The sequence below is a fragment of the Lactuca sativa genome, chromosome 2 (assembly GCF_002870075.4).
Source record: "Lactuca sativa cultivar Salinas chromosome 2, Lsat_Salinas_v11, whole genome shotgun sequence".
NCBI lineage: Eukaryota > Viridiplantae > Streptophyta > Magnoliopsida > Asterales > Asteraceae > Lactuca > Lactuca sativa.
The window spans coordinates 114181411-114202882 of record NC_056624.2 but is presented as its reverse complement, the minus strand read 5'-3'; the positions used below and the strand labels follow the sequence as shown (position 1 = coordinate 114202882).

At 39.6% G+C, this 21472-nt stretch overlaps 1 protein-coding gene across 1 annotated transcript; it reads right to left on the bottom strand.

Moving 5' to 3' along the window:
* Positions 1-1780: 1780 nt before the first annotated feature.
* LOC111893892 (leucine-rich repeat receptor protein kinase HPCA1) lies at positions 1781-4843 on the bottom strand. The gene is made up of 4 exons (XM_042899154.2): positions 3801-4843; positions 3020-3190; positions 2744-2862; positions 1781-2560 (listed from the first exon to the last, which is right to left on the bottom strand). The coding sequence occupies exons 1-4, from the start codon at positions 4743-4745 to the stop codon at positions 1972-1974; spliced, it is 1824 nt and encodes a 607-aa protein (XP_042755088.2). The 5' UTR covers positions 4746-4843; the 3' UTR covers positions 1781-1971.
* Between the last annotated feature and the right edge of the window lie 16629 nt (positions 4844-21472).

Genomic DNA, 21472 nt, shown 5'->3' with positions numbered 1-21472 from the left:
TAGATGACCAATATAATTATATTAACTTGTATCTTAATTAGTTTATGTCGATAACTGTTAGGATTAGAAATGAACCAAATCATAGGGTTAGGTGATATAATTGTGAACTTAAATGTGTAAGAGAGTATTAGATATCCATATTATGCTTCAATTGATTTTCATGACCATTGAGATTAATCACTAGATCAATTCGTTTATAATTTGAATATTTAATTATTTATTTAGTTAGCTAATGTCATAATCATTATGTTAGTTGCTTTATAATTATTTGTATTCATTAATCAGACCAATAACCAATCATTTAAAGCATTCGTAATTAACTTGTCAAATCCATTGCACTTATAAAAAAATCAACTATAGGTAATTAAGGGGATTCAGAATCTAAATGGATGTACTTTAAAACTACTATTTAAATCACGTTATTTGCTTTTGATTGCTTTCGTTTAGTTTGATAATTCAAGTTTTATTTATTTTAAAAAAACCTCCTTTTTACTTTCGTGTTTCTAGTTTAATTAATTGCTTTGTTATCTAAATAAAATCATACTTGTTCCCCTAATGTTTGATACATGGTTTTACCACATATATATACTGCTACACGATTAGGTACTTCTTATTGTGTCCATAGGTAAATAAGGGGATTCGTAATCTAAATGGAAGTACTTTAAATCTACAGTTTAAATCACGTTCTTTGCTTTTGATTGCTTTTGTTTAGTTCATAATTCAAGTTTAATTTATTTTATACAAAACCCCCTTTTTACTTTCCTGTTTCTAGTTTAATTAATTGCTTTACTATCTAAATAAAATCATACTTGTTCTCCTAGTGTTCGATACCTGGTTTTATCACATATATATTGTTATACGATTAGGTACACTGCTTACTGTGTGTTTTAGTCCGGTTGAGAATAAACCAGTTTTATAAATTTAAAACTTATATAAATATTTAGTATATAAAACCACACAGAGAATTTCAAACCCTAAACATTATTTAAATGGTTAAATAGTTATACATTTTGTTCTCCTCCATGATACAGTAGTATATCACACATCCAAAAAGGACTTAGAAAGAATGATGAAATAATCATTAGAACTAGGTAGTTGGATGAATAAAGAAAAATGGTTAAGTGGGTTGTTAGGAGAAGGAAAAGGAAGTATATTTATAAGTAGAAAGACTTTTAAGCCTTGTTAGACTTATGGAATTTTAAGCCTTGTTAGACTTATGCTCTCTCTCTCTCTCTCTCTCTCTCTCTCTCTCTCTCTCTCTCATTAAAGTGGAAATTCATGCAAAGAAAAAATTGACTGAGTTCACTAAATTTATGTACGAACATGCCTCTTGTAGGTATAACTATAACTACCACCACATATAACTGCCACTGGTCGACTAGAAAAATACATGGGCTTTTTAGCAAATATATATATATATATATATATATATATATATATATATATATATATATATATATATATATATAAAACTGAAAAATTATCGGTTACAAAATTTGCATTAAACACAATATTAATCACATATTGCTGATTTCATGGTTAATGAAATGGGAGATGATTTGTAAACAATAATTTTTTTTTCATACATAACAATTGATGTTTTAAAATGTTGTACTATACATAATTCATAAATTGTTGTGTATGATAAAAAGTTGTTGTGTACGAATCATTTCCCTAATGAAATCCATCAATTTTGTTCGTTACTAAATTTATTACAAAATGTCGGTTATAGTTGTGTCTTAGTATACATATTGCTATCTAGATTGAGAGAGACAAAATACAAAAGAAACATCTCATCTTTCATTTATTTATTTTTATTTTTTGCATTTTCTTGATAAGTTCAAGGTATAATTCCGGCTTTGCTAAGTTCGGAGGTCTAGAAGAACTGCTTCTAGTTGTTGTATCATGAGAAACAAACGTCTTATTGCAGTCAAATTTGATTTAAGAACAATTTATTAAACACATGTCTCATCAATTTCTTATTTTTATTGTTGTCGTACATTTCCGTAATACTTTCCGTGCAGAAGTTAGTGATAGCACGCTCGACACACAACCTTTTGGCAACACTGAGAGACTGGTTGATTTGCTAATCATCTTTCTCTCCCTTTGCTTGTGTGTATATGTATGTTTTACAGATGGTGAATATTGATCAGTAGTTTTAGGCCGAAGCTCAATGCCCTCCACGATAAGACCATGCTTCCAGTTTAAACACTTAACCTCCTCAAACGCCATCTCAATTTCACCAACATCTTCGTCATTGTACTCAAATTCTCCCAACTTGATCTCCATCCACCCATCCTTTCTCCTATGAGGAAACACATCATTTTCTTGCCATTTTTCACTACCCTCTGGTCTTTGGAGATACACATTTTCGGTCTCCATTTTTATCCCACCAAACCTCACCATTGTTTTAGCCGGCACAGAAAGTCCTTTGGAATTGCTAGTAGTTCGAAAGACAAGATATGCTACATATGTAGTGTATGGTGACAACATTACAAATGCTATTTTGCCATGAATGCTAAGCCAGCATACACTTTTAAGTATACAAACCTCCGAAAACCTACACAATATATATATATATATATATATATATATATATATATATATATATATATATATATATATATATATATATATATATATATATATATATATATATATATATATATATATAGTTTAGCTTGTTAAGGTTAATATGTGTTTGTTATTGTATAGAAATGATCTTAAAAGGGACAAAAGAGACCTTGATTTAAGTGTATGTCCCCATTCCCAGTACTGAGGTTCATCTTGCCAATCAATTAAGAGCTCCTTTGCGCCTAACATGTAGGATTTTTTCCCGCTCTCCATATCTAGCTGGAAGCTCTGTTTATGGGATTATGTGAGACCAAATCTTAGTTAGTAGAACCATTATTTAACAATTATATCCAAGAAAACATTCGATTTAAAAATTTTCAATGGTTATATAGACGTATTTAACAAGGATGTAGGAAACATGGTATCACAAGGATGAGAGATTTACCAGGTAGCCTCGATCAAGGAGGATATGTGAGTCCGATAGGCAGAAGTAGAGTTCCTTTTTAGAGGCAAAACCCAGCGGAGAAACCGCCCTTTCAATAATTTCTTGGTAATCCGGTGGCAGGAGCTCATTCCAAAATGCCTCAGAATATGCCGCGGAGTCGAATCCATTAAGCTGCAGTGGAAAACAATAAAAAGAATATTGGTTCCCATGAATGTTTAGAATTGAGAAAATCGCATAGATATCCTCCTCAACTACCTCACGATTGACATTTATTTTCTTGAAAAAATGATATATATATATATATATATATATATATATATATATATATATATATATATATATTAGTTTTTGTTAAAGTTTTTCCTAAGTTTATAGTCTTTTGCTTTAGTTAGTAATCTTTGGGTTGGTATCAAGGTATTGAAAAAATGTTAGTGGCTAATAATAAGTCAACACACTATGCTTGCTAATAGCAACAACCCTTTTCTAATTCATGACCAACTTTTTGGGTTCACTCGTTTGTACTTACTTATTCATGGATCCAGGCTGGAGCCTCTCTCAAATGTTTATAAAAAAATGGAAATTGAATTTACTTGAATACATGTTGCCAAATGTGTTTATGGAGGAAAGATAAGAGGTTTTGGTTTCGAGAATGTATTGTCATAAAAAAAAAAGATTATAAATACAAAAATGGAATAATATGTCATATATGATAAGGATTAAAGTTTTCATTCTTGCTATGAAAATACGTTACCTAAAAAATACTATGAGACAAAAGACTTACTTGAATATTCAATGCTTCGTCAATAGTCTTGATGATCCTATCAACCGTCGGGCGTTTCCTAAAATCAAAGTTAATGCACTCATGTGCAATTTCATTAAATTTATCAAAAGATCTCATATGAATCAGATCTTTGATAGTGGGATCTATTAACTTGTCAAGTCCATCAGCGAGTTTATGGTCGTGATAGTAGCTTCGGACGAGGTAGATCAGATAAAGTTCCTTAGAATCTTTAAACCGCCTTGCATGATAAGCCATCATCCCACTAGATATCTCGAACATTATGACTCCAAATGAGTATATGTCGGACTCTTTAGTGAGCGTACTACTTTCCACGTAACTCGGATCCATGTAAAACCTTGTACCAGCAGCTTTTGTACGGACATGGGTATCTTGCTGATTTCTTGGACTTAATCTTGACAAACCAAAATCACATATTTTGGCTTCCAGATTATCATCTAACAATATATTTGCACTCTTCAAATCTCTATGAATTACTCTGCTGTGCTCCCCAACACCCGAGTGAAGGTACTTTAGTCCGTACGCTGCCCCTAAGCATATCTTCAGGCGTTGTTCCCATGTTAGGCGACTCCTCCTATCTCGGTCTTGGAGGTGATACTCAAGGCTTCTGTTTGTAGCATACTTGAAAACTATAATTTTCTCATTTTCATCATCACAGTAGCCAACGAAAGGGATGATGTTTGGATGGTTGAAACTTGAAACCAACTTGACTTCATTATGGAACTCCTTGGTTCCTTGATAACCTTTAGGATCAAGGCGTTTGATGGCTACTAGCTGTTTTTTCCAGTGGTTAGAGAGTTGGCCTCTGTAGACCATACCAAATCCACCATCCCCGACCAGAGTTTCTGAACTGAAGTTTTTTGTGGCCCGAATGATCTCCGCTAGTGGAATTCGACATTTTTCTAGGTCTACCTCGGAAGAAGACATTGTTTTTTATATTGCTGATTAAGTAAGGTTATAGTGTAGTAGTCTTTCTGTGAATATATAGAGAACCGAGTTCACTTAGAAGCTCGTTATAAGTTATAACAGTTTACTAGAAGTGCTTAGTAGCGACCAGTCATCAAGAACAGGAGACCCTCTTAGGATGCTCTGATATGGAATGGTGGCCACCCGTCAGGCTATCACTGCACAGCAGTTCAATTATTATTTACATTAATTCTCCTCATTTAATATCAATTCTTACACGTTTCTCCTTTCTTTTCTATTTTTATTTTTTTTACCTTAGGTATTTTTATTATATTTAATTAAATAAATAAAATTATATAACAAAATATAAAATAATAATATAAAATAACTTTAACGATGTTGGTTGTTCAAAATGAGACCAATATTGTATAATATTGGTACCGATATTAATTATAAAATGGTATTTTTTTTTAAAAAAAAATTAATAGTTGTATCTACGTGTGTAATGGAACCGAGTCAATTTGACTACTGTCAAACTCGAAACTGTACTCGACTAAAAAACTTGAGGAAAATAACATAAAAGCCTAACGAAGTTTACAAACTGTTCAAAAAACATCAATCGTGTTTTGTCTGTTCAACCTCAGGAATAAGGGGATTGATCTTCTTTCCTTGTGTCATATTAGGGTGGAGACGTGCTTCTGTAAGTTTTTGGCATGATAAATGGTTGGATGATTTGCCTCTTGCAATTATTTTTCACAGGATTTATGCTCTTGATATTCATAAAGTCGCCTCTGTCAGAGATCGTTTTCTTTTAGGATGGGATCCAAACATTCTTCGTCGTGCCCCATGGGGAGGTATTGAGCAGTCCCAATGGGACGTTTTTCTAGAGTTGGTCATGAAGTTTCGCTTGCAGGATAGACTGACAGATTGGGTTGGTTGGGTGACGTGTCATATGTCTCCACTGTCTCTTCTGCTCATGATATTATTGATTCTAGTACTCTGGCTGTTACACTGCGAGAGATCGTTTTCTTTTAGGATGGGATCCCAACATACTTCGTCGTGCCCCAAGGGGAGGTATTGAGCAGTCCCAATGGGATGTTTTTCTAGAGTTGGTCATGAAGTTTCGCTTGCAAGATAGACCTGACAGATTGGGTTGGCTGGGTGACGTGTCAGATGTCTTCACTGTCTCTTCTGCTCGTGATATTATTGATTCTAGTACTCTGGCTGTTACAGGTTCGGAATCTAGGTAGAATAATTGGGTCCCTATTAAAGTTAATATTCTTATTTAGAGGATTGGACATGGGAGTATTCCTACTAGGAGAGATTGTCTTATCGTGGGTTGGAGTTGCGGTCCATTTTATGCTCGGTGTACCTCCGTGGTATGGAGGAAATCGATCACATTTTTATAGGATGCAGGGAGTTGATTGATATATGGAGTCGTATTGCTATATGGTGGGATGTTCAACCTCCCAATCATTCCACCTTTACTAATCTTTTTTCTTGGCATGGTTCGGTCCTCTTTAGGAGTGGGCAGAGAAAGGCTTTTGAAGCAGTTATTTTTTCTGCTTTTTGGTGCTTATGGAATTTTAGAAACTCCACTGTTTTCGGAACGGTCACTCATAGGAAATCCATGATTTTTGATGAGGTTGTTGAGAGGGCGTTTTTTTTGGATTTCCAATAGATGTAGGAAAGCTAAGCTTAGTTGGACTGATTGGCTTCATAAACCTGTTTTTGCTACAATTCTCTTGTAATGTGTTTTTCCTAGCTTCTTGCTAGGTTTTTCTTTCTATATATAATTATCTGCTGTTCAAAAAAAATGTTTTATCTGTTCAAGAAAACCAACGAACTTAACATTTTATCTAAAAAGACTTAACAAAGTTTTCAAATCGTTCAAAAAACCAAAATCATATTTTGTCTGTTCAAAAGATTAAGTTCGTTAGGTTTTTTTGAACAGACAAAACATGATTGAGGTTTTTTAAACGGTTAGGAAACTTAGTTCGTCTGACAAGTCATTTTCCTGATATCATAATAAGCAATGTCATCTGATTCTCTTCTTTGACTTCCATAGAATTGAACAAAAAAGTAGCTTAGTCAGATTTTTTTTAGACAAAATGTTAAATTTGTTGAGTTTTCTTGAACAAACAAAATATGATTAAGGTTTTTTGAACGGTATGGAAACTTCATTGGGCTTGTAAGTCATTTTCCTAAAAACCTAAGCTCGAAACTCGACTCAAGCCTTACTTTCAAACTCATGTTCGAGCTCAATAAAGTAAACGACACTTTTGAGCTTGGATTGACTTGATTTGATTAGTTATAAAAATAAAATTAGATAAACATTGTAATAGTAATAGGATTAAGCTTGTGAGCTAGATTCGACTCGGCTCGGATTATGTAAATTGAATAAAATAATGGGTAATAGTGTAAATATGTCTAAGCTTGAATTAGCTCGCGAGCTTCATGAAACCGAGTAATCCACTACCCAAGCTCAACTCGATAATATACTTAAGTAGCTCGAGCTCAAGTTCGGTGCGACTCAAACAAATTTGAATTCGAGTACTTTTGGAATGGGTTTCGTGTATTTCACGATTTGGCTGGATTCAATTACACTCTTTGTTACACTATGTTATAATCAAACATTGAATCGACTGTTTATCAAGTAAAAGATTTTTCTTTTTCAATTTTATAATTTTACTTATAAATACTACTTTTTACTAATATAATTAAATATTACATCAAACATTGAATCGTCTATTTATCTGGACGTAATATTTCTGCCCTATTTGTGATTGATTATATTATTCATATCCATGCACATGTTGTAATATGTAAACAGCAAAATAAGAGTAAATTCGAGAAATGACTATAAAAGAGGGTTGGTTTGAAGAAAATAACCAAGAAAAAACGGATTTTGGAAAATGACCAAAGGATCCGCAGAGCACCCTCTGCGGATCTCTCTACAGCTCTGCGGATCCCTCTACAGCTCTACAGAATGTGGGTTTTTTAAATTTTTAAATTTTTAAATTTTTTTTCGTTTTTTTTTTTTTTTTTTTTTTTTTTTTTTTTGCGTTCATTTTCGTTTATTAATATTATTATTATTTTAAAATAAACTAATACCATATGTGATTATTATGTAAAAATTTTGATAAAAAAAGGTTAAAAATAATGAAATGTTTTATATAATATGTTTGCTACCGGTGCATATAAATAACCTAATTAAAATTATACAAATATTGCATTTTTTTATAGGTTACAAAACATACTTTAGAAAACATAAACATACAACTTTCATAATAAACTACTTTGAAATAAACTTCATTCGTTCAAATCGAACCACAGAAACTTTGATCTGTTTTCGTATTTCGTCCATGAGTTATCTGTTGCTTGTGTCCCTAGATTTATTGTCGCTTGCGACCATTGGTTATCTGGCTCTTGCTGCCATTGGTAATCGACGCAACCTTGTCATTGGTTATGTGGGTCTTTCTGCGGATCCGTAGAGCCTTTAATGGATCCGCAGAGGATACTCTGCGGATCCTAAGTTCATTATTTTTAACCTTTTTTTGTCAATTTTTTTTTACATAATCACATAAGATATTAGTGTATTTAAAAAAATTAATATTAATAAACGAAAATAAACGCAAAAAAAAAAATGAAAAAACAAAGATTTCGTAAAGTTGTAGAGAATCCGCAAAGCCTTTAATGGATCCGCAGAGGGTGCTTTGCGGATCCTAAGTTCATTATTTTTAACCTTTTTTGTTAACTTTTTTTACATAATCACATAAGGTATTAGTGTATTTAAAGAAAATTAATATTAATAAACGAAAATGAACGTAAAAAAAAAACGAAAAAAAAAAATTAAAAAAATCTAAAAACAAAGATGTAATGACCATAAAAAATTACAACCAATTTAAACTTTTCAAAAACAACCATATGACGAAGAAGCTACGAACTTATAGATCCTGCATCCATAACGTTAGAAATAACAAGTATATGTATAAAAAGTAAGATAAAGAAATCCAAAAATCCTGCAACACAATGAGATTAGATGAAGAAGCTATGAACAGAAATCAGCAATTAAACGATAAAAGAATCGAAAAATAAAATCAAAGAGCTTAGTGAGATCATTAATTGCTAGATAGCGATAGCGAGAGCAGGATCAAGAGAGAGCGCTCAAAGATTAACACACCAGGTGAAGAAATCCCGTTTGTTCGCTTTTCTTCTTCTTCGTCGTCTATCTTCTATTTTTCCTCTTCCGATCACTCTTACAAATTCACAGTTGTTTAGATACAAACAAGAATCGCGTCGACGCTTGTTCAGAAAACATTACGAAACAAACAAACAAACAAACCCTAGAGAAATGGAAATGAAAAGGGGGGAAATCGAATAAAATGAGTAAAGACTTTGTTGAGACAAACGTGAAACAAGAAATGTGGGGAGCAGAAAACCCTAAAAAAGAGGGTGAACGAATTAACTGGAGATCGATTAACATCTAGAAAGAGATCCTTAGCTAATAAAACCAACGAAGCCTTGTGATACGATGAACTTGGAATGATTGAAACAGAAGAGGGTAGTGATACATAAAAGAAAATCCCCAAATTTAATAGTAAATATGCATCCAATCGGACAAACTGATACATCTTCAGAATCATCATAAGCGTTATCCAAAAACTCATACCCAACATTTTAGTGAACTAGCGATCTAAATCAAAATGGAAGAGAATGTTGCTTAATTTTTTATTAATAGCTTTAAAGAAGAAGAAGAAGAAGAAGAAGGGCCTAGGGTTTTTTCTTGCTAATTGGGAGAGGCGCGGGGGGGGGGGGGGGGGGGGGGTTAATTTTTGGGATTCAATAGGCGGGTGAAATCCCGCCTTAAAAACGCGTGTTTCATTAAACTGTTATAAAGCGACACATTTAGACGACACACATTTTATGAAAGGCACCCTCCGTATTTCCTTTTTTTTCGTTCTGACACTAATTTTTGGGGCACGCACAAATGCGTGTCCTCTATCCTTCAAATTTTGCAAAACTGACATTATTTTTTGGGGCACGCACGAATGCACGTCCTCTATCAGCGAGTGTCATTGTTTGCGCGTCATTAAAGGGCCTTTTTCTACTAGTGTTACAAAAAGGTTTTCAATTCATTTATTATCAAAGTATCCCAGAAACATCAACATAAAACTGAGGAGTGGTACGATCACGTCTTCGCCTTGCCACGATTTCCTAAAGTACCTGAAACAATACACTGAAACTGTAAGCCCGAAAGCTTAGTGAGTTACCCCCAAAATACTACATACAACACGTACGCCCTTCCAGGCCATAACAACACGTACGCCCTTCCAGACCATAACTCCACAGGATCTTCCGATCCATATGTCTCAGGGGATTTCCATCCCATAACTCTGTTGACCTTCCGGTCCATACTATGTTGACCTTCTGGTCCATATCATCTTGACCTTCCGGTCGTTACCATACATAGCATACATAGCACATACATAAATATCATCTTAACCTTCCGGTCCTTATCATACATAACATACATAACACATACATATCATATAACCACATATAACATGATGACCTTCCGGTCCATAACATACTGCTCATATCGTAACATAACACATACAACTCTCATAACATCTAACAACATATATCTCATACTCTTCATAGCACATAAGACCTTCCGGTCACACATATACCATCCTAACTATCAGGATACCGACCTTAACCAGGTCCCTAACATATACCATCCTAAATACCAGGATGCAAACATAGCAAAGCAATAACATAACAACAATACCCAAATTTCCATCTGATAGAGGGTCGGCCTTGGTGCCGTATACCCTGTCAGTATAGTGAGGATAACTCACCTGCAACTACCGACTGAATAATAAGATCGCGCTGCTCCGACCACCGACACGAACTCCACCACTGAACATTACCAAATAACCAAATCCAATAATTACCAAAATACCCCTGGAAGTCAACTGGTCAACCCTTGGTCAAAGTCCAAGTCCTCAGTCAAATTCAACCTTCCTCGTTGACCCTACTCGCCGAGTCAACCCGTTGACTCGTCGAGTTCCCATACTCAAAACTCTCATATCACGACTCAACTCGTTGAGTCGCCCCAAGACTCGTCGAGTTCAACAATCTCTAAGTCCCATCCTGCTCAACTCACCGAGTCGTCTCTCGACTCACCGATTCACGGCTTAACTAGAAAAGGTTATGGTTCCACGACCAGACTCGGCGAGTCCAAGAACAGACTCACCGAGTTGTTCTTCCAACTCGCTGAGTCCACACGTGACATCTTTATTCAGACGATCACAGGCCATTCCATTGCTTCCAATACATAGATCTGGACTCCTAGGGCAAGATTCACACATAAAGTTTCCAACTTTACATGCATGCAAGGCTAAACAAGCTCTAATCAAGCTAAAATGAAGGTTTAAGGCGAGGACACTCTCAATCAAGCCCCAAAGCTATCACTTTTCAGATTCATGAGTCAAGACCAGTCTAGATCTGGAGTAGCAACCCCAGATCTGAACCCAATACTCGAAAAAAGACTCATATATATGACAATTTGGCCCTAAAACTTCATCCATGAACAATCTAAGCACAAAAAAGTCAATGCAACAGCTTTTTACCTTCAATCTGATGCCAACAAGCAAGGAGATCAGATCCACTTAGCTCCTCTATGATCCCACCAACTCTTGCTTCAAGTATTCTTCCTCTCCAAGCTCCAAAACACACTTAAATCCTTCTCACTCTCAAATTAGGGCTTGAAATCGATTGGGAAAGCTTCTGGACATCAAAGGGGAGCACTAAAGAGGCTGGGGTGGGCTTAAGGTTCCTTATATAGGGTGCAAACCCTATGAATTAGGGTTTCTCATTCCAGCACAAACTCGTCAAGTCCAGCCTCCGACTTGGCGAGTCTGGTCACTTAACATGTGCCCAACACACGCTTAGACTCGATGAGTTGCAGCTCCTACTCGCCGAGTTCCTCTTTTCCAAACTTACACTTTACCCCCTGAACTCTTGATTCTGACTTGGGATGTTACAATTCTCCCCCACTTAAATTAGGCTTCACCCTCGAAGCCTGCTGCAGCACACAATTCCAGATAATACTCCCACAATGCACCTCCTGGTATCAATCGACCCAGGTTCCTCCGAACACTGCTATCAAACCTCTATAAATTCCAACTCTTCCCTCACAGAGTAACGACAACTGATTCAAGCCGGCCACCAGCTTCTTTCTCTGATATCAACACTTTTCAACCAATGATCACCCGATGATACTTCCATCATTCCAAATCACAACAATCACTTGACTCTTACAAAGCTAGATATCTCCCTGAACCACTGGGTCCTGACTCGGTATCAAGCTGCTACCCCTTTCCTTAAATGGCATATCCTTTATTGAATTCACTTTATCCCGCTTCCTTTCCGAATCCAACTCTTTTCTTTCCGTGCTGACAGGATGACACATCCTTCAGCTCCTGAGCAACTCCCATGAGCTCTCCTCTGCAATCACATACACATGCTGAGCCTGCTCTACATCCTCGGGTTGGAAAAACCCGACACACTGACGATACCATCAGACATCTCCATGATGAATTACCACTATATACATAACCCATGATCGCTCCTATAATTGGATTCCAAGGACCTACCCTTGCATCCCTTCCAGACTCCTCAGGTCCGACACTACCGGAATTCCTTTCGCGACCTCGACAGACACCCAATCTGGATGTGCTTCCAAACCACTGGCACAATCACGGTGCTCAACAACCCTAATTGAAATACTCTCAATCATCCATTCTCACTACTACTTTCACTTCCGTGATCCAACACTCCCTTCCGGAGTTACATACCTTTCCTTTTCCATACCAAGGAAATCTACTTGCCAACCTTGCCACTTCAGACAAGTGCCACGGTGCTCACACCCCACTCTTCACTATCCCCTGTAGAGTAATCGCTATTTTATGCATCACATATACTCTTTATCTAATCACAAGGACTATCGAAGTCCATACACCACCTTTCACTAACATGATCAATACCCGGGCCAGACCTACCGTTGCTATTGCATGGCGACATAATCACCCATTCTCCGCATACAGATCCACTAACGCATACAGCGTCTTCAGCATGACTGGACCGCCTTACCAGGCCTTCAGCCTGACTGGTACGCCTTCCGGCCTAACTGATATGCCTTCCGGACTTCAGTCTCCCCGGTCCGCTCAAACTATCCATACATCATCCCGAACTATTCCTCCTGGGAATCTCTCCCATACATACTGTTCTAGCCCTCTAGGGGTTCCGAACTCCAACTCCATTCCATATACCCAGCTCCCGGCCTAATCCTAGGGCTCACAACAAACAATCACCCTATCCAGAATCCTTAGTCTGTACTCCGCCCCATCGATCTGTCACTTACTCATACTAGCCCACACTCTTGGCGGACTGAACACTGCTGGATCCCAAATAGCTAATCAAACTCTAACGTTTATCAATCCTCCTGAGAATTTCCAATTCTCCCAACTTAGAGCACTGTCTTCCATTCACCGGCGACCCATCCGGCATCTCTTAACAACCCTACTCAACATATTCCCCCTTATCTATGAACTGGTTTCCTCTAAGACGAGCAACCTTCACAAAATCACTTCCCGGCATCGCACATCACTAACTCTAATGGAGTTTGACTCTCCGCTGAACACTTCTCAAAACGCAATTGCTATACCCGACATCCTGACCAAAAAGCCTAGTTCCCCACCAACCATCCTCCTGGATGTTAACCAACTACGACTCCTAATACCAAAATCCTCAATCATACGATAACCAGGCGAAAAAACGATCAAATACTATACCATGAATCATGCAAACAAGACTAGCAGATATACAATACTCCTCAATGATCACAAGGTGACAAGATGACAAAAAGAAAACATACCCGTAGTTGCATCTGGCTCTACCCTGACCTCCTCTACAGTAAGCTGAAAAGCTCGACCATGAGCCCTCAAAGGCTCCGCTCCACCCAGGTCCCTGCCTGTAATCCTCAAAGTGGACGGTGCTGGAGCCTGCACCGGTCTAGCAACAAGCTGTGGACAGTTGGCCCTCATGTGACCACCCTGATGGCAATGATAACAAATCCTCAAATCCTGAACCGGGACTGACTGCCGACAATCCCTCGCATAATGCCCTTCTCTCCCGTACTTACGACATGCACCACCGGACCTACAAACTCCGGTATGACCCTTCCTACACTTCTCACAAGTGTGGCTACTCTGACCTCCTATCCTGGAATCAATGGTCTTGGACCGTTTTAGCGCCGAACACGACTGCATCGGGGCCTGCCTCTGCTCTCGCAACTGTAACTCGATCTCCAACTCGTGCCGCCAGGAGGCCTCCTGCAACTCCAACAAGGTCTCGCACCTCTGCGTAGACACAAACTGCCTGATATCCCTCTTAAGCATACTCAGGTATCGGAACATCTGACTCTGCTCTGAAACAAACTCAGGGCAAAACATCACCCTCTCAGTGAACATCCTGGAGATCTCCGTCACCGACTCCGAATCCTGCTCCAGTTCCAAGAACTCCTGAGCCAACGTCTCTCTCTCTCTCAACCCGTGGAACGTAACGGGTACTGAACATCTTCCAGAACTGATCCCATGTAACCGCAGCCTGCTACGCATCAGAATATGATCCCGTAGTCAACCTCCACCAATCCCTTGCCCCGAGCCTTAAAAGGTTCAGAGCACTCCTCACCCTCTGATCCGCAGGGCATGAACACGTGAAGAAACAACCCTCCACGTACGATAACCACCTCATAGCAATGATCGGATCCTGAAATCCATCAAAAGTAAGGGGCTTCGTATCATCGAAGTCCCGATACTGAAAACCCCGACCGGCTCCTCCACATGTCGCTGCTACAGCCGCTGCAACTGCCGCGGAAGCCGTCTCTGCAAGAGTCGCATAGCGCGCATCAAATTACTCAACCATGGCGGTCATGATCGACCCAAAAATCTCCGGCATCTCCGCCCTGAACATATCAGTAATCTCATTGTGCAGGATCTCACGAATCCTGGCATCCAACTCATCCGTACTCATCCGACCAATGACATCGGGTGGCGCTGATCCACCCTGACCGCCCTCTCCTGATCCCGATCCTGATCCGGATCCACCCCCAGCATGCCTCGCAACCACCATACTGGAAATACACTGCCAGAAAATCAAATGCTTCCCCAGTACCCCGGGAACTAAATCCCAACCCGACCCTAGGGGTTGTGACTTCCTTGATACACGTATGGGTCTTGTGCTTTTAGTAGTATGGGCCCATACTACCTTCCACACCTACCCATATTTATATCAAGTATCACCACAACACCTTAGCGATAAACATATACATGGCAACCTCTCGATCCTCATCTAGAGGAACTGCTAACTACCTCACATAATAGGGAACCCTAGGCTAGCAGGCATCATATAATTAGGCAATTCTATCATGCAATTCCTGAAGATCCCTAGCCTAGTACTAGCATGTTGTTTTAACATATCACATAATCAAATAACTTGTATGGTATTTTGGGGTCTACTTATTGGCTCTGGCTGATCGTGACTCTGCATCCTCCTCTACTTATTTTGAAAACCATTGCAATTTCACTTTGAAAACTTCCCTTGATTTGAGGCTAGATTCACACTAATGTTCCTCCAATTCACTCAAACCAAGGCTCTGATACCAACTTGTAACGACCATAAAAAATTACAACCAATTTAAACTTTTCAAAAACAACCATATTCATTAAGTTATTACAAAAAGGTTTTCAATTCATTTATTATCAGAGTATCCTAGAAACATCAACATAAAACTGAGGAGTGGTGTGATCACGCCTTCTCCTTGCCACGATCTCCTGAAGTACCTGAAACAATACACTGAAACTGTAAGCCCAAAAGCTTAGTGAGTTACCCCCAAAATACTACATACAACACATACGACCTTCGAGGCCATAACAACACGTACGCCCTTTTAGGCCATAACAACACGTACTCCCTTCCAGTCCATAACTCCATAGGATCTTCCGATCCATATGTCTCAGGGGATTTCCATCCCATAACTTTGTTGACCTTCCAGTCCATACTCTGTTGACCTTCCGGTCCTTGCCATACATAGCATACATAGCACATACATAAATATCATCTTAACCTTCCGGTCCTTATCATACATAACATACATAGCACATACATATCATATAACCGCGTATAACATGATGACCTTCCGGTCCATAACATAGCGCTCATATCATAACATAACACATACAGCTCTCATAACATCTAACAACATATATCTCATACTCTTCATAGCACATAAGACCTTCCGGTCACACATATACCATCCTAACTATCAGGATACCGACCTTAACCAGGTACCTAACGTATAACATCCTAACTACCAGGATGAAAACATAGCAAAGCAATAACATAACAACAATACCCAGATTTCCATCCGATAGAGGGTCGGCCTTGGTGCCGTAGACCCTGTCAGTATAGTGAGGATAACTCACCTGCAACTACCGACTGAATAATAAGATCGCGCTGCTCCGACCACCGATACGAACTCCACCACTGAACATTACTAAATAACCAAATCCAATAAATACCAATAATAACCAAAATACCCCTGGAAGTCAACTGGTCAACCCTTGGTCAAAGTCCAAGTCCTCAGTCAAAGTCAACCTTCCTCGTTGACCCTACTCGCCGAGTCAACCCGTTGACTCGTCGAGTTCCCATACTCAAAACTCTCATATCACGACTCAACTCGCTGAGTCGCCCCAAGACTCGTCGAGTTCAACAATCTCTGAGTCCCATCCTGCTCAACTCACCGAGTCGTCCCTCGACTCACCGATTCACGGCTTAACTAGAAAATGTTATGGTTCCACGACCAGACTAGCCGAGTCCAAGAACAGACTCGCCGAGTCCAAGGCAATCTTCAACAGACTCGCCGAGTTGTTCTTCCAACTCGCCGAGTCCACACGTGACATCTTTATTTAGACGATCACAGGCCATTCCATTGCTTCCAATACATAGATCTGGACTCCTAGGGCAAGATTCACACGTAAAGTTTCCAACTTTACGTGCATGCAAGGCTCAACAAGCTCTAATCAAGCTAAAATGAAGGTTTAAGGCGAGGACACTCTTAATCAAGCCCCAAAGCTATCACTTTTCAGATTCATGAGTCAAGACCAGTCTAGATCTAGAGTAGCAACCCCAGATCTGAACCCAATACTCGAAAAGAGACTCATATATGACAATTTGGCCCTAAAACTTCATCCATGAACAATATAAGCACAAAAAAGTCAAGGAAACAACTTTTTACCTTCAATCTGATGCCAACAAGCAAGGAGATCAGATCTACTTAGCTCCTCTATGATCCCACCAACTCTTGCTTCAAGTATCCTTCCTCTCTAAGCTCCAAAACACACTTAAATCCTTCTCACTCTCAGATTATGGCTTGAAATCGATTGGGAAAGCTTCTGGACATCAAAGGGGAGTGCTAAAGACTCTGGGGTGGGGCTTAAGGTTCCTTATGTAGGGTGCAAACCCTAGGAATTAGGGTTTCTCATTCCAGCACGGACTCGTCGAGTCTAGCCTCCGACTCGGCGAGTCGGGTCACTTAACATGTGCCCGACACACGCTTAGACTCGACGAGTTGCAGCTCCTACTCCTGAGTTCCTCTTTTCCAAATTTACACTTTACCCCCTAAACTCTTGATTCTGACTTGTGATGTTACAAAAGATTCCATAAAGCTGTAGAGGTGTAACGCCCCAATTCTGGTATGCTATTTAATTATGTTCTAGTCATTTTTTTCCTTAGAGGAACTCGGCGAGTCAGTAGCCCGACTCGTCGAGTAGAGACGGGTTCCCAAAAACGTGTAGTTAGGCAACTCGACGAGTCTATATTCAGGACTCGGCGAGTCCGCCAGTCTGGAAGAAACCCTAAATCTGCGGGTTTGTACCCTATTTAAACAACTTTTGGGGCATCCATTAGCCCCCTCTCCCACAGAAAAGACTCACAAGAAAACCCTAGCCTCCCTTATCATTTTGGTGTGATTTCCCTCACTTTGTGAAGTTGTGATTCATTGGTGAATTAGAAGAAGAGAAGAGAAGAGGAGGAATCAAGGAAAAAGCAAGTAGATCTGAGTTCTTAATGGTATCACAATCTTCATTGAGGTATTAGCCCCAAACCCTTATTCTTCTTCAAGTAGATCTCATAAGTAGCTTGTTTTGCCATTTTGGCTTAATAGTGTTATCGAGAACATGTGGTGTCGAATAGCCTTCGGATCTACCAAGATTAGAGCTCTAGAAGCTCATATCTATTGCCTTTATGGAACCATTTTGCATGAGGACCCTAGATATACCCCTTTTAGTGCATTTTGAGCCTTTAAACCTTTATGGATGCTTATGCACACGTAAAGTTGGAAACTTTACGTGTTAATCGAGCCTTAGGAACCCAGATCTATAAGTTGGATGCACTGGATTCGAGCAGAATCGACTGTATTGAAGTTGCATGCAACCGACTCGGTGAGTCGTTCTTCGGACTCGCGCGAGTCGAGTCGCGAGTCCCATATGTTTCTCTTTGTGAGTGATGCGGAGTGGAACCAGTGGGTTGTAGACGGACTCAGTGAGTCGGAGATCAGACTCATTCATGGAAGGACTCGGTGAGTCAATGCCCTGACTCGGCGAGTCTAAGATAACCTTCGTATCTCAAGAACAGACTCGGCAAGTTGTTCATACAACTCGGCGAGTCACAGCCAGAGTGTTCATCTGATGAAGGAGGACTCGACGAGTTGTTCATACAACTCGGTGAGTCGGATGCAGATTGACTGAATGTTGGTATCGAAGAGGAACTCATCGAGTCTATGCCAAACTCGACGAGTAGTGGCGGGCAAGATTGAGAGATAAGAATAGGGACTCGACGAGTTGGCGGCTCAACTCGACGAGTCAGGTCAACTGTATGTTGACTTAGACCTAAGGGTTGACTTTGACTAGGCGTAAAATAGTCATTTTATCCTCAGTATGGTTATAGTATTTAATTGAGTGTACTTGTGTAAATTGTAGCCGAGGTGAAACCGAAGCTGCAGCAGATAGATTCCGGAGCAGTTCATTCCGCAACTACACTACTAGGTGAGTCTTCCTTCCAGTAGGAACGGGTCCACGGCCACAATGCCGACCCATTTAGTTAGTAGTAGTTTCGGACCTCGGTCCAATGCAGTAGTTAGATTGCTTGATGTCTTTGTGATTCAAGTATCTTTTTGTATTATGTGTTCCGGATTTCGGTCTGATGCAGTATGCAATATACGTGCTTATGCCAGTTGATATGTTTATGCTATGCCATGTTATGCTCAGTTAGTTTCCGGACTTTGGTCCGATGCAGGGGACAAGGTCCCAGTCAATTCTGGACTTCAGTCCGATGCAGGGGACAAGGTCCTAGTTAGTTCCGGACTTTGGTCTGATGCAGTTTTCGGGCTTCGGTCTGATGTAGTGGGCAGGGCCCTGGTTAGTTCCGGACTTCGGTCCGATGCAGTTTTCGGACTTCGGTTCGATGCAGTGGGCAAGGCCCAGTATGTGTTTATATGTTATTGTATGGTATGTGGTAGTTTGGGGGAGCTCACTAAGCTTCGTGCTTACAGTTTCAGTTTTGGTTTCAGGTACTTCCGCAAGTAAAGGGAAGAGCTCGGGATGATGGCATTGCACACACCATAGCTTTAGTTTTTGTCCTGGTTGTTGATTAGCTTTTCATTGAAATGATTCGATACAGTATTGATACAGTTTTCTTGTGATACTTTGTTATGGTTTTGGATACATTGACGTATGGGTTTTATTTTATGGAATTGATCTAATGATTTTAGTAATGATTAAACAAATTTTTTTGGGTCGTATTTTCGGCTGTTACAAGTTGGTATCAGAGCCTTGGTTTGAGGGATTCGGAAACACTTTTGGGTGTGTCTGAACTCAAACTAAGGACACGGTAAAAGGAGTTCAAAAGAAAAACATTTTCAAAAGGGGATTTTTGAACAAAAAAACTTAGAAATAAAAGAATTTTGAAAACAAGAAAAGGGTGTGGTGTATGCGATCAGCCGAGCTCAAGTAAGTACTCCCAAATTACCCATTCAAGTTTATATTATCTGTTTCAGTTCCAGTAGAACAGCATGCTAGTATAGGACTGAGGATCTAGGAGGATGCCTTATGTTCCTGCTATATGTGTTCCAGCTTATTGAGAATTGCAAGCTTGTATTAAGTAGACAGCAGTAGGATATCCTGTTTAGGTTATGCCTGGTAGTATGAGCTTAGCATGTTATGCTAGTGCAGTTTCTCGTTATGAGGATAGAATTGCTTGAGTAGTTTCTTGTGTCCAAATGCTATTTGCTATGTGCTTTGTGGGACTCCGAGTAATGGGAATTATCCATTTGGTGAATACGTCACATCACATGTGACCAGGGTTGAATAATCTCGGAGTGTTGGATTTGGCCTTACTGCGCAACTCTCGTTGTAGGGACGAGTCTTTTACTCGAAGGATTATCCGAGCCTCATCATATGTGATGGTATTCAGGTGACGACTAATTGGCATTACACATAGGCCTTCAGTGGCTGAGGACTAGTTTGGGTCGAGTCAAAGGTTTCCCTAGGGCAAGCCTAGGATGAGTGTAGTAGAGATCAGCAGTAGTAGTAGTGGCTTGGTGGAGTCGAGGCGGTCATTGAGGAGAGTACGGATAGATGTGGAAGGTAGTAGGGGCCCATACTACTGGAAGCAGAGGATCCATACTTAAATCGAGGAAGGCTGAGATGAGACCGGAAGGCCTATAGTAGTAGTGATCCCTCGAGATATATCAGTGTTTCTGACGTTTATCGTCATGTGTTTCCAGAACGGTGGTTTTACGCCCTAGACCAGCAGTCGACAGTTCAGGTGCCGGGGAGGGATCAGGACCAGGCTCGGGGGTCGGGCAGTTGGATGAGCACACTAGGGAGTTTTTCACTTTAAAGCTGACCCGTATCATTCTTGAGCAGACACCAGTGAGTTTTGGTTCAATCAAGGAGGGTATACTAGAGTTGATGGAGGAGAAGCTAGGCACATTTTGTGCTAAGGTGGCAGCCATGATGGGGTCGCGCACGCTTACGTTCAAGGAGTTCCGGGCTTGTGGAGCTCCAATTTATCATGGGGCACGGGACCCCATAGTGAGTACTAGATGGTTGGCAGATGTGGCCAACGCTTTACGCACGAGCAGATGTTGTAACGCCCGTAGATCCGAGCTAGTCAATTTAGAGGCAATAGGGGTCGAAAACAACTTTTCAACAAAAGATTATTAAGAATAAATAGTCTCAACCAAGTTGTAGTATATGTTACAAGGTTTCCGTACATATAAGAGCGTCGAAATCCGAGTTATAACGAAGAAGTTATGACCCGTCGAAGTTTCGCGACGGAACCAACACGATACCGGGAAGCATAAATAGTGAATTTACGATAGAGTGAGATTTAGACTTAGCGATCTAAACGAAAATTGTAGACTATATTAAACTAAGAACATCTATAAAAAGAACGCCCAAATCTGACTTCGTATGAAGAAGTTATGATTTTTCGAAGTTTCGAATTAGCGGTGTACAGCCCGAAATCCGAATATTAGATCGAACGATTTTTAGCCGACACGACCTAAATGAGAATCGAAGATCTCATTAAGAGTAGCGTAACGAGAAAAAAGATGGGCG